The 12,417-nt window shown below is 37.4% G+C and overlaps 1 protein-coding gene across 1 annotated transcript in view; it reads right to left on the reverse strand.

The window, feature by feature from the left end:
• LOC136857276 (uncharacterized) overlaps window positions 1–12,417 on the reverse strand; it is a 300,734-nt gene that overhangs the window by 24,001 nt on the left and 264,316 nt on the right. The window contains exon 8 of the mRNA XM_067135803.2: window positions 2,923–3,124. Coding sequence (XP_066991904.2) covers window positions 2,923–3,124 — 202 coding nt within the window. The remainder of the gene's footprint in view (window positions 1–2,922; window positions 3,125–12,417) is intronic.

A 12,417-nucleotide genomic window follows, 5' to 3' on the forward strand; every position in this document is an offset into this window, starting at 1 on the left:
ATGTCAACTGGCAGCTCCATCACTGTACTCCAGTATTCTTTGCCGATTAATCCAGATTACAGCTTTCTGGGTCAGATGGTCGTATTCAAGTCTGGCGACATCAAGGATTTGCCTTGGAACGTACAGGAATCAGTCACTTACGGTGGCAGATCAGTGATGGTTTAGGGAGGAATCTATTTGAACCGTAAAACTGACCTCGTAGTCATTCAGGGGCAATTGACAGCTGTGCGCTACATTGAGAAGGTTCTGGAGAACCACGCACTACCGATCACAGACAATATTAGGCAACATTTCACATCAGTGCATGATCGAGCCACAGCACATTCTGCTAGGGCCACCAGAGACTTCCTTGCAGCTGCTGAATTCAAGTAATGGACTGGCCCGCATGAAACCCCGGCCTCAATTGTATCGAGCATCTGTGGGATCAACTTGGTAGGCGTATCCAGAATTGGCCACAGCAACCCCACACACACTGACAGCAGCATTATTGGAATATGGGGAGCCATCCCCCAGGATGCAATCCGCAGGCTTATCAGAAGCATACCGCGCTGGTGTGCTGCTGTGCTACGAGCTAGAGGAGGAAATATAGAGTACTGGAAAGTGTTAAGTGTAAGTTTCAGTTTGTTTTCGGTTGCATTCAAGTGTAGTGACTTTCGGTTTTGGACCAGTGTGTGTATTTTTTGTTCATTTTTGGTTTCTGTACAAATAAAATGAACATGTTTTGGTTCTGTACAATCTAAGTCTGCAAAATAAAGGCACACAAAGTATTACAGCCGACCAAAAGTTTGATACTTTTTTTTGTGTGAGCAGTATATAAGGATAATGTTAAAGTTCCTTTTTGTACACAGGCTTTGAGTGAATACTGATGTATTCTCTGACCAACAGATGGATCAAACCACATCCTCTTCTGACTGTACAGGCAATTGTTTATTTCTTGTTAAGATGATCACAGTGAACAAGGTTCTTGTTCCATTAGGAAAAGGAGGAATATCAAGATACTGATGTCATGAGGAATTTCTAAGTGCTTAGGAAGTGAATTAATGAAGAATTCATGATTCAGTATGGAAATTAGCATGAGGATAAAAGAGGGGAATGTTTTCTATTACAAAAAACCCAATCTGCAATAGAACAGAGATATTTACGAAGGCTAAAGAAACAAAGTACGGTATAACACCAACGTCCCTTTGACATGTACTATATGCACACATGGTCTAATAAGCTCTAGTTAACAAGACATGTCAATATAGTGCGACAAGAAATTTAAGCCTACAATTTTAGACATACCAAACAAATGCAATATATTAAAAGAAAAGCATGTTCAAATAAAAACTTATTTGGTGACTTTTGGACAGGTACTCTTCACTCTACTGTATATAACCTCAAGCTATGCCATACTTATAACATAATTGTGCAAAGTCTAAATTTTGGTCCAAAATGTTACTTCAATCCGTTTTTTTGAACAAATTTTCATTGACATTTTTACAACAGGAACCTGAGAACAGACTACATGAATCATGGTACAATTTACAAACAATGACAATGTAATTATGAAATAATTTGAAGTTCTTATATTATAATTTGTAATCAATATCTGGTTTATTCAGAAATATATTACTTCACCAAGCTCGACTGGAAAGAGTATGGAAGGTACTCAGACAACTTTAAATCAAAAACATCCATAGACTTTAAGAGAACAATTTTTGATCATTGCATCCTACCTGTACTAACTTACAGGTGTGAAATTTAGACACTGAATGAATTTATCAAACAAAATCTTACAACAGCTCAAAGATGCATGGAAAGACCAATGCTGGGTTTCACACGAAGAGACAGAAAAAAGAGCAGGTCACCAAAATCATTCAAAGGATGGAAATACTGAAATGAGAGTGGATGGGACATGTGGTTTGTAGAAAGGACTGTCGTTGGACAAAACTTGCCCTTGAGTAGGGCCCTATAAAATATCAGAGGGCAAGAGGAAAATCACTGGACCAACGGGACAAGGACTTATGACGAACTACTGAAGGTTATTCAGAGAATTGCCTGGAAATAACCATTACATACAGTCAAACTTCTATAACTTGAACATTTATAACTAGAATTTTCAATATCTCAAAGGAACTGCCTTTTCCCAACGGAATCTTATATATTTTACATGTTATGTGTTTTCTATAACTTGAAGTTCTATTTATAAAATTCTTTGATATCTCAAAGGATAACTCGAGCCCAGATATAAAATATTTTTTCCGTAATTCGAAGTTATGCAAAAAATTATGCTGATGTGTACTCAATTATTCTCTCATAAAACTTAATTCCTGTAGAAGGAACCTGAACTGAAATAGTCTCCTTATGGAAGAATAAGCATTCTCTAAATTTTAGAGTGAACTGTTGAACTAGCCGCATGCCACAGCAACTTAAAATCCTACTTTAGGCTACTATGCAACCCTCAGCACAGCCATACCCAACTGTTATAGGAAATCGACAAACTTCTTTTTAAAGATATGGGCTTTTAAGTATCCTAAAATGAGAATATTTCTTTTTATTGCATAATAAAACTGGTTTTAAAACACGCAGTTTTAATATGATAGCCTGTCTAATATTAAAATTTTAGATGCAGGGAAATATAGTAGCACTGGTAACAAAAATTTAGGAAGTGAATAACTGTACAGCAGGTTTTGTTTTTTTTTCAGCCGAAGTAGTATGCACGTTTTCCTGTACCTCGAATTTTCGATAATTCAAAATATTTTCAGCCTCCGCAAGCACTTCGAGATATTGAAGTTCAACTGTAATTACGTTGCTCACAGATGTTACGAGGCCTCAACATATAATGATTTAACTGGCTGATAATAAATGAATGAATCTAGTTTATTGTAAGGCAGAAATAATCTAGTGACGAATATTCAGAAAATATCAGAAAACACTCACCTCAGTTGTAGGAGTTCGTTTGGAAACTACACCACCCCGAGAACTTTTCGGTCGAACTGAGCGGGTGGAGCCTACAGAGGCTGTCCTCATGAGAGGCTCCCTGCTAGGTACCAGCCCTTCGCCTTTGGAAGGATGGTGTCCAGCATACAGAGGCTCAGCACTTGAATAGCCAGAGCTTACGTCTTCAGATGACCGAATATGACTGAAATGATAAAGAGTGTCCTTTGAATATACAGTACAGGTAAGCAGTTTAAAAATATAGTGGTCTCAATAATTTGTACCTTAGTAATCCAAGGTTCTGTAAAATCTAAGTGAAAAGAAGGGGCCTACAAATGACAATCCATTGACATAAAGTTCATTAGCTACAAGCCCTTTACCACCAATAATGAGTCTGAAAACTAAAGAACAGCAGATAGTTTAGTTTAAAACACTTCCTGAAAATTTCTGATTGATTTGATTTCTGTGTTTTAATTCAAGTGTTCACTAAAAATAAACAAATCAATGAGGGTGTACCAGTAATCTGTAGGCCGATATACTGTACATCAGGCATGTCAAACAGTGCCCGCAGTGAGATCTTGCATGGCCTAGAAATGACCTTGCACATGTGCAGGCAGAACTTCCCCTCTCTATTGGGGCGGGGAGTTGAACTGACAGTACGTTTGCTCACAACAGGGATGAGTAAACCAGATCTCTTTGAGCCACGGGAAATAAAAGGATGATGCAAGACGAGAGCGATAGGAGGAAAAGTTAAGGTAGATTTGACCCAGAATGGTCGCACTGTTTCAAGTTGCAAACATGAAGGAGAAAAGTGCTTAGTGTGTAAAAAGCATGTTGTCTGCAAAAGTTTAATGTCAGGCGTCATTATGAGCTGTATCACATGTGTGCATCAGTACAGTGGTATTACTGGCGATGAGAGGCTGAAATTAATAGTGGAACTACAAAGTACTTTGAAAGCTGTAAGTATACTTAAGTGATGTGTTTCTAAAAAGTAGTTTGTTAGGAGAACATGAAACAGTAATACTCAAACAATGGTAGTTCCAAATATCGGCCTTAAAAAAAAATTCTGTCAATCTCTGGAAGTACTTATAGATAAGAACAGTTCTTTTCCAGGATGAAGATCACCAAACAGACATACGTCTCGATGCAGTAATGAAAATAGTGTCTGCCATCACATTTAAGCTTAACATTGCCTGCAAATGTCAACAGGGCTCAGGAAATCAGTAAACATAAATCAGTCACATTTAGGGAACATATTTTTTATTTTTCAGAGGAAGCGAAATCACGAAAACCAGAGTGTAGACAAGTGCTCACTGGAATGTTTTAAAATTATTTCATCACATCTTTGTTTTGTCAACTAGAATACTCTTGGAACATGTAAAAATTTGATTCTTTGTTTAATACTTTGTTAATGTGTGTAGTAATTATGTAGCGTACAATTCTCTTGTCTTTGTATATATCAACAGTGTGTTTATTATTATTTCACGTAAATTAACAATTTACTGTGCCTTATTAAAGATACTGGTGAAGGGCAGTTCTCATTTAGAGGTAGCACACTTCGTTCATAATGAAGGAAGGAATACTGTTCACCCCTAACGCATCTCCTTCGAATTTCTCCACTCAAGTCAGCGTGTCAGCCTAGACCGCACTGGACTAAAGATGCCCTGCACGCCTGCGCTTGACCTTGACATGACTGCCGTACATAGACAAATAATCCCCACACATTTTTCTTTTTCAAATTATGGTGATGAAAAGTTGGGGTGTAGGTATTATTTGTATTACGGTTACTACAGTGCTGCAGACATGCAGAAATCTGGAGGTTGGCATTTTTTCCACCCACTCTGTTGGAAAATTTGTTCCTGGCACAAGCGATAAATGTGCCACGTCATATCCTGTCATTTGCTTGGCATCAGTTTAAGTAGTAACGTGTGTTTAGGATGGCTGGTGAGAGTTCTCGTAAATCATCAACGGCTAAAGAAAAGCTCCAAATGATAGAAAAGGCAGAGCAAATTGATACTTGTGCAGTGGGAAGAAAGTATCATGTGAACAAGAGTTGCAGCATGTTATTTAGCTTATGGTACAAATTGAGTAGCATTGTAAAAGCAACAAATAATTTACAAAACAGAATAAATATGAAAAGTCAAGGTAAAACACAAAGTAGAAAAAAAGAGATATATTGAACCCGAGTGACTTAGGCCCATAGTCAGTCATGATTTGATCGGTAAAATAATATATGGTACATTTATTGAAATACAGAAGTGTAGTTGAAAATAGTTCGTTTATGTAATGTCGAAATCAGAGCGAAGGAAGGACGACAGACTGGAGCCTGACGGATTAGCTCGACACGACAACTTTTAGCTACTTCACAGCAGGGAATATCATTAGTTGGCGAACAAGGAAATACAGAGTCCACAAATAAGTCTTGGTCAGAAAGAGGAAGGGGGAGAGTCATACAAAGGAAACTCACCACATGAGTAATACCTTGGGATATTTTTGGCAGGACGGAAATTCCGGGAGCTCGTGGAAAATTACAGCGGCTGCGTGTACGTTCGCTGGCCTAAGTTCGAGCAGGTGGAGAGTTAAATCACGTGACCGCTTGCCGGCCAATCGTAAAAATTTAATGGAAGGCTCAGGGATACCATCTTAAGGAATGATGGATGAGATATTTTCGTAACTACAAAAGTATTCAGTAATAAATTATTGTGAGTACACGGATGGATGTAATGAATTTATTAGATGTCACGCATGGAAAAATAATCAATAATTATTGGCAAATTAAATAAATTGAAGGCTGGATTTCTTGGAAACCAGACAGCTTGAATGTCATTGGCTGAAAGAAGACCACGTTGTAAGGGACGCTTACGAAGGCGCGAAATGCGAGGAGCTAAATCCACCCGTATCTCCTAAATCTGTGATCACCAGGAGTTCATATTTAATCCAGCAGATATGCTAGCGGAGTGGATTAATTTGATGTAACTTTTAACTTCCAATTCGGAGTGCGAGTACCGATATTAAAAATCCACCCCCTCCCTCAGGGGTATGACGTCAACGAATCCGCGGGAAAAAGGCTTCATCCATATATACGGGGCAAGGGATCCTCGCCAACACACTTGAAGTGAATCTCGGGAGCTGAATTGACGGTCGCGGTACACTTGAATTGAATATCGGGAGCTGAACTGTTGGTCGCCGATAACTTAGAATTCTACGGACGTACAGTCATTTAATGGCGCAAGCATCCGCCAGTGTTTGTAAAATGTGATCGCGCTCAAGCAAAATGAACTAGAAACAGTTAACGTAGGACAGTGTTTGTCATTTATGAATATCAGTGATGTAAAGTAATTACACTGCAAGAGAGTAGTATAAAGTATATCACCATAAGTACGTACATAACAGACTGTGTGACGAACAGTACTTTCAGGGAATAGTAGCCTGTACTTTGCTATATCGAACCGATGTCATGAACACGTCAAGAGTGCCGTATGAATCGGGCGTATCGCGACGGGCGTAAAAGTTGACACCTCGTCGTACGTGTCCAGGTCCATTGTGCGGTAGTTGGACGAAGATTAAATAGTGTAAATATTAAATTCTTGGGTCTAGGATAGTAATTTGTTGTATCCAAGTTAAAGTATTCAGTGTTAACGTTGTAAATGGTGAAGGTTTGTGGAAATTAAGATACGAGTGTAAAATGGTAATGTGCCAGGAAATCTTTTGTGGAACTACGCCATCAAGAATGGAGGAGTAAAACGCAGAGAGGGGCCGGATGGAGCCTCTCATCTGCAAAGCTGTAATGGAATACCGATAACTAAGATGAGTACTAAATTGTAAATAATATTTGGGAAATGTTATCGTGATGGGAAAAATGGGAATAATTTGATTATACTTAGTTACCTTCTGTAACAAGATGGGTCGCTTAACGACCCCATCCTAAATTTGTAGCACGGACAGTAGTAAATAATAATAATGTAAATAATCGGGTCTTTTATGTATTCAGTTTGTTGGAGATGTAAATTTGTATATATAGTGTAGTACGTTAAGTCATGCATGCATTCATATTTCTTTGTAGTCAATAATTTTCTTTACGTTTGATTTTGGTTATGGTAGTTAAATAAGACCCGATATGTGTTTTCTGTTTTATCATTTTAACGAGCTATGTAATGACATGGAAGGAAAATCCAGCTTCGCCATACCAGTTGTGTTTTGTTGTAATTAATATGGTCATATTTCATAGTGAAGTTGTTAAATTTGTGAGATGCGATTAATATAATATTCAAAGTAAATCATATCTGGAGTGTTTAGTGCCAGAATAAATCGAGTTTGTGAAAGGGGTTATGCGTTAAACATATTAAGAGTGAACTACCGTGTAACAGACAAAATTATTTTTTTTATTAATAATAATAATAAATAAATAATATAACTACTTTTTTTGAAGAAGATATTTTTTTTATATAATTTGGATATAATAATAATTCATGTGATATTGGAATATTTAGTGAGCAGTGCGTAATAATAAATTTATGTGATCAGGTGTTGAGTTTATTGGGAATCATTTAATGATGGGAGGTCGTTTTTAATTCGGAAATAAAGTGCGTGGTAATTTAATTTGATCAATTAATAATATTGAAATGTAGATCGGTGCTAATAATCCGTACATGTTAATGAACGTGTGGTTTAAATTACGGTCCAATATTTTTTTACGTATAAATGTCGTGTCTTAAAGTTGCGATTCATTAGCCGGAACACGTAGGACTAAATATTACGAAACCATGATTGTAAAATTTTGGTAAATATAATTTCAAGATGTTACGATTATTTGTGGAGAATGAACTAAGGCGTAGATCAAAATGAGATAGAAAAAGTGAGAGAATCTGCAGTCAGATAATAAAAGGTCGTACGATGTCAGAAATGAATAAATAAGTCAGTTGATAATTCTGTGAGAAATAAACGAATCAAGGAATATTGAGATAGGAAGGAAAATAAATTCCGTACGAGAGACACTTCGGATATTGATACGAGTGTAAAATGTACGGGCAGTGTCACAGAGAAATACTGAGTTACGCAGCGGGTAGCATTCGAACCCGTGACAGCATGTACGAAATAAATAGACTGCACAGCTATTCGTTGAGATACAACGGATCTAAGGATAATGAGAGTTCACATTCCACATAAATGGTCGTATATTGTATTAATTGTAATGACGAGTGACGCCAATCATGATGTCGTGATAATAATAATAATAAATATTGCAGATAAAGGATTGGACCGCCTTAATTAAATGAGCGTTGATAAAGACGTTAAACGGGAATCTAAATGATAATATGCAACCGATAATAATAATAATAATAATAATAATGTAAGGACGATGTTAAATCATCGCGGTCAGATTAATAATAATTGTCATAATAATAACAGTAATGATGTCGTTGGTTGATCAGTGAAATATTTGTAATTGCGACCGATATCTATATATATTTTGGCGGAGGTGACCGGTCCATTAATAATAATAACCTCTTAAGTGACGTGAATAATAATAATATCGTGAGTCACCTATTCATTAATAATAATAATAACCACGAGAGGGATATACTAATAATAACAGTAATAACCATTTGTATTTGCGTCCCGCATAATAATGACGATATTAATCAAACGTGACAGTGCCAGGAACCGTCAATAATAATAATCATAATAATAATAATAATAATAATAATAATAATTTCATGAATATTCTGACGATCGTGGATTAAATTGTTTGGTGACAACATCCCTCTATTCGTATGTTGAATAATGAGAATGATAATATTAGAGTCATTTGGTACCTCGTTATCGTACGGCTTCCGCATGGGACAATGTTACAGTCATACTTGCGTGTTTGTTTACGTCGCTCGCGATGCGAGGGGGGCCATTGCCACGGTATTTCCCAACCGCTTCTCGTTATCTCATCTGTGTCAGTAGTCTGTTGAGGCTACTTTGCAACATTTCAAATCACATGTAAATAATATATAAATGCTAATTCAGTGGTATGGCATCAGCTGGATATCGTAAGATAGGAACTGTCCGTGGAATCCAGTTTTTCGCATTTCACAGAAACATTACCCAGTCCGAGTACCGGTCTCGGAAAAATGTATATAGCCGGAGTACGTCATCTTAGTTAAATCGGGAAGCCGACCGTAACATGGGTTATGCTCGGGCTCCCGATAGAAGGAAGCTATATCTTTGAACAACGGTTCGATTCAAATGGAATCGATCCGTAAATTATACCTCCAAAATGTCATTTTATTTCAGAAGCAACCCAGCAAGATATTGATACCACTTGCGGTATGGCAAGTGATTTGTGTACGTAACATGTGTGGAAATTTAAATGTCGTTGCCAAATGTATCAAAGTTTCATACGTCAGATGGCGTAATAAACCGCCCCTTCTGGCAAATTATTTCAAAGGAAACCACTCTCATAATCTTTTTATTGTAGTTAGATGATGCCCTTTTTAAAGTAACAGTCACTTCCTAGTCCTATCATGGAGTCCTTAAATTCAAGTTTACAATCGAGCCTTCCCTATTTTAATTTTAATTGCTCCGTTCATCCCCGTGTTCTATTATGCCGTTATATATATATTTGATGACTTAAATAATGAACCGACACCCCTGAGATAAATGCTAGTCTGGGACTCGGGAGGTGGACGGGTGCAATATACAATACAGAAAAACAGAAAGAAAAATACAGAAATACAAAAACACAGAAATGATGTAAAATATAAGTAAATAGCATACATAAATTAAAAAATGAAAAATGAAAACTAAACTAGGATGTCCAGTTGTTGCAGCCATTGAATAGCTGTTGTTGAAGCTGTCAGGTGGTCGTCAATAGTTCCGCGAAAGGCTCTATGTGGGCATCTGAAGGTGATGTGTCACATCGTCTGGAATTCTTCACCACAGTCACAAGCTGGAGAAGGTCGCAGGCACAAGAATGCATCGCAGAGCCACTTCCTCCATGCTAAGTGCACACTCTGTTCAGTGGGACCCATACACTCTGCGGGAGCTGCGTGGGTCAAAGATTGATCTCCATTCGTCGGGGGCCTTAGCAGTCCATTCTTCATTCCAGGTTTGCAGTCCACAGTAGTTTTCTTTCATCAGTTTTTGAGCCAGCAGCAGGGGAGGGGGTCTGGAAATCAGTCGGGCTGAAGCGATTCTTTGGAAGTCTCGATGAATTGGAAGTGATTTATTGGCCTGTATTTTACTTGCTTCTCGGACAAGATTATTAATCCATGAAGCGTAGATCTGGAGGAAGGATGTGGCTAGGGACTTGAAGCCAGTGCAGTGGGGTTGTTTTGATGACACCGCTGATAATCCACATTGTCTGATTCAGCATGTGATTGGTGGAAAATAAAGTTTGTCTTGAACAGATAAATGGTAATCACTGGGAATTTCACGGGCTAAAAGAGAAGTCTCCAGGAAATTAAAACAGAGTATGAGGATAGTGAATATGTGATTGAACAGAAACAGTTTGGATGTGCAGTCATGAGTAAAACGTGTTACTGAAAGCTGTATATATATATATATTTTTTTGCTAATGGTTTAATGTCGCACTAACACATCAAAAGTTTATGGCGACACAAAGATGGGAAAGGCCTAGGATTGGGAATGTAGTGACCATGCCCTTAATTGAGGTACAGTCATTATCCACAAGCCCTTTATCACCAATAATGAGTTTGAAAACTAACAAACAGTGGATGGTTTAATTTGAAACAAAGTAAATCTCATCTTAAAAGACAAATGGTAATTGCTGTGCATTTCACAGACTAAAATCAAAAAGTGCAGATAATGAAAGCACATGGTATCAGGAAGGACATATGGCCTTAAGCCCCTGGCCTAAACAAAGAAAGGTGTCAAAATGGAAAACCACGGGAAAACATCTTCAGCCCTGCCAGCAGTGGGATTCAAACCCACCATCTCCTGAACGCAAGCTTACACTTACACGACCCTAACCATGCAGCCAGTTCCCCTGCTACTGAAAGCTGTAGCAAGAGAGTTAAAAATTACAGTTTTAAGATGGCTCACAATGTTTTTGAACAAAATAATTTCAGTTTTTGTAAGAAAACTAGGATTGTGCAATGTGCAACTTCTCCCAGCCAGTTATGAAAATAAGATTTCCAAAGAAACCCCATCTGTTCATGCCAGAAAAATTTATATTTACTCTTGCAAATTAGTCATGCAGATCACATGTCAGTATATTTTTAAGATTATGATATGTTGAGAGTTTTCATCATTTTATAATTTACTGAACAGTAATATTTAGTTTTCAGAGAGAGACACAATTAGCTCGGTGGCTTAGCTGCTGACTTCCCACCCGGAAGACTGAAGTTTGAATCCCCGTTAAATCTTGGTTGAAATTTCCACCTCAAAAATCACTTGGCGTCAGGAAAGGCATGTGCACTTAAGCCCCCAGCCAAAACCAAAACTGAGCCTGGGTGGCTCCCGCGAACATTGAAATAACTAGATAAGCTGAAGAAAGAAAGTATTTAGAGTTTTCAATATAAATATTTAACAAAGCTTTTTCTTTTTCTTCTTATACTTCAAAATTTCCCTTCCTACATTAGGGTGTGGGGACTATTCACGTATATACGGTACATTCTGTTTTATTCTGCCAGCTGGCGGAGAAACCGGATCTCTGTTGAGTAATTAATGGCTGAGTTTCAGTTAATTTTATTGGGTAAACACCAGATGTATCACCCAAGATTCTTTAGAAGCCTACATTGTATTACTTACTTACTTACTTCATCTTTCCCCAACTGGAGATTGCCGCTGAGGACAAAGTATACAAAAAGACCAGATGAATATTACAGGTAATTAGTGAGTTGGTGAGCATATCTGACATACTGTATTCTGATTTTCAAAAATCCGACTAGGACTGCCGGGTTTGAACCGGCAACTTTGGAATCCAGAAGATGATTCTCTACCATGGATAAACAGAGGTGTATGTTAGAATTTATAGAACATAACTTATGCAAAATTAACAGCTTTGAAGAAAAAAGTAGCCTTCACATCTCCTAATGAAATTTATCAACCACTTTTCATGTGATAAAAACGTTGAAACAAAAAGAAAGGGTCATCAAATAAATGTCTGTCTACTGCTGCTACTGTCATCAGAACTCCGCAGCATGTTTGCTTGTAGAGCAAATTTTCATTTCCAAACACAGCATTTAGATAACAAAAGCCCCTGTTAACTCTGAAGCCATAGGATTTCTTGGTTTATCATCATTCTTGTCGCATTGCAGGCCTTCCTCAAACATTGCTGCAGTTTATATTTAGTTAGGCATCATTTTAAAGTTAGTATCAGAAACAAGTATTTAGAAACTTTTCTTGATACAACTTTGGTTTTCCACAAACTTTGATCGCATGTTGGAGCTCTACAACACTGCTTATTCCTCCCATTTACACTTTTTATTTAAATTTACATTTTTAAAAACTTCCAGGAAATTTAGTTAAATTCCATTTTGAAATGAA

This window comes from Anabrus simplex, chromosome 1 (genome assembly GCF_040414725.1).
Source record: "Anabrus simplex isolate iqAnaSimp1 chromosome 1, ASM4041472v1, whole genome shotgun sequence".
NCBI classification, from domain to species: Eukaryota; Metazoa; Arthropoda; class Insecta; order Orthoptera; family Tettigoniidae; genus Anabrus; species Anabrus simplex.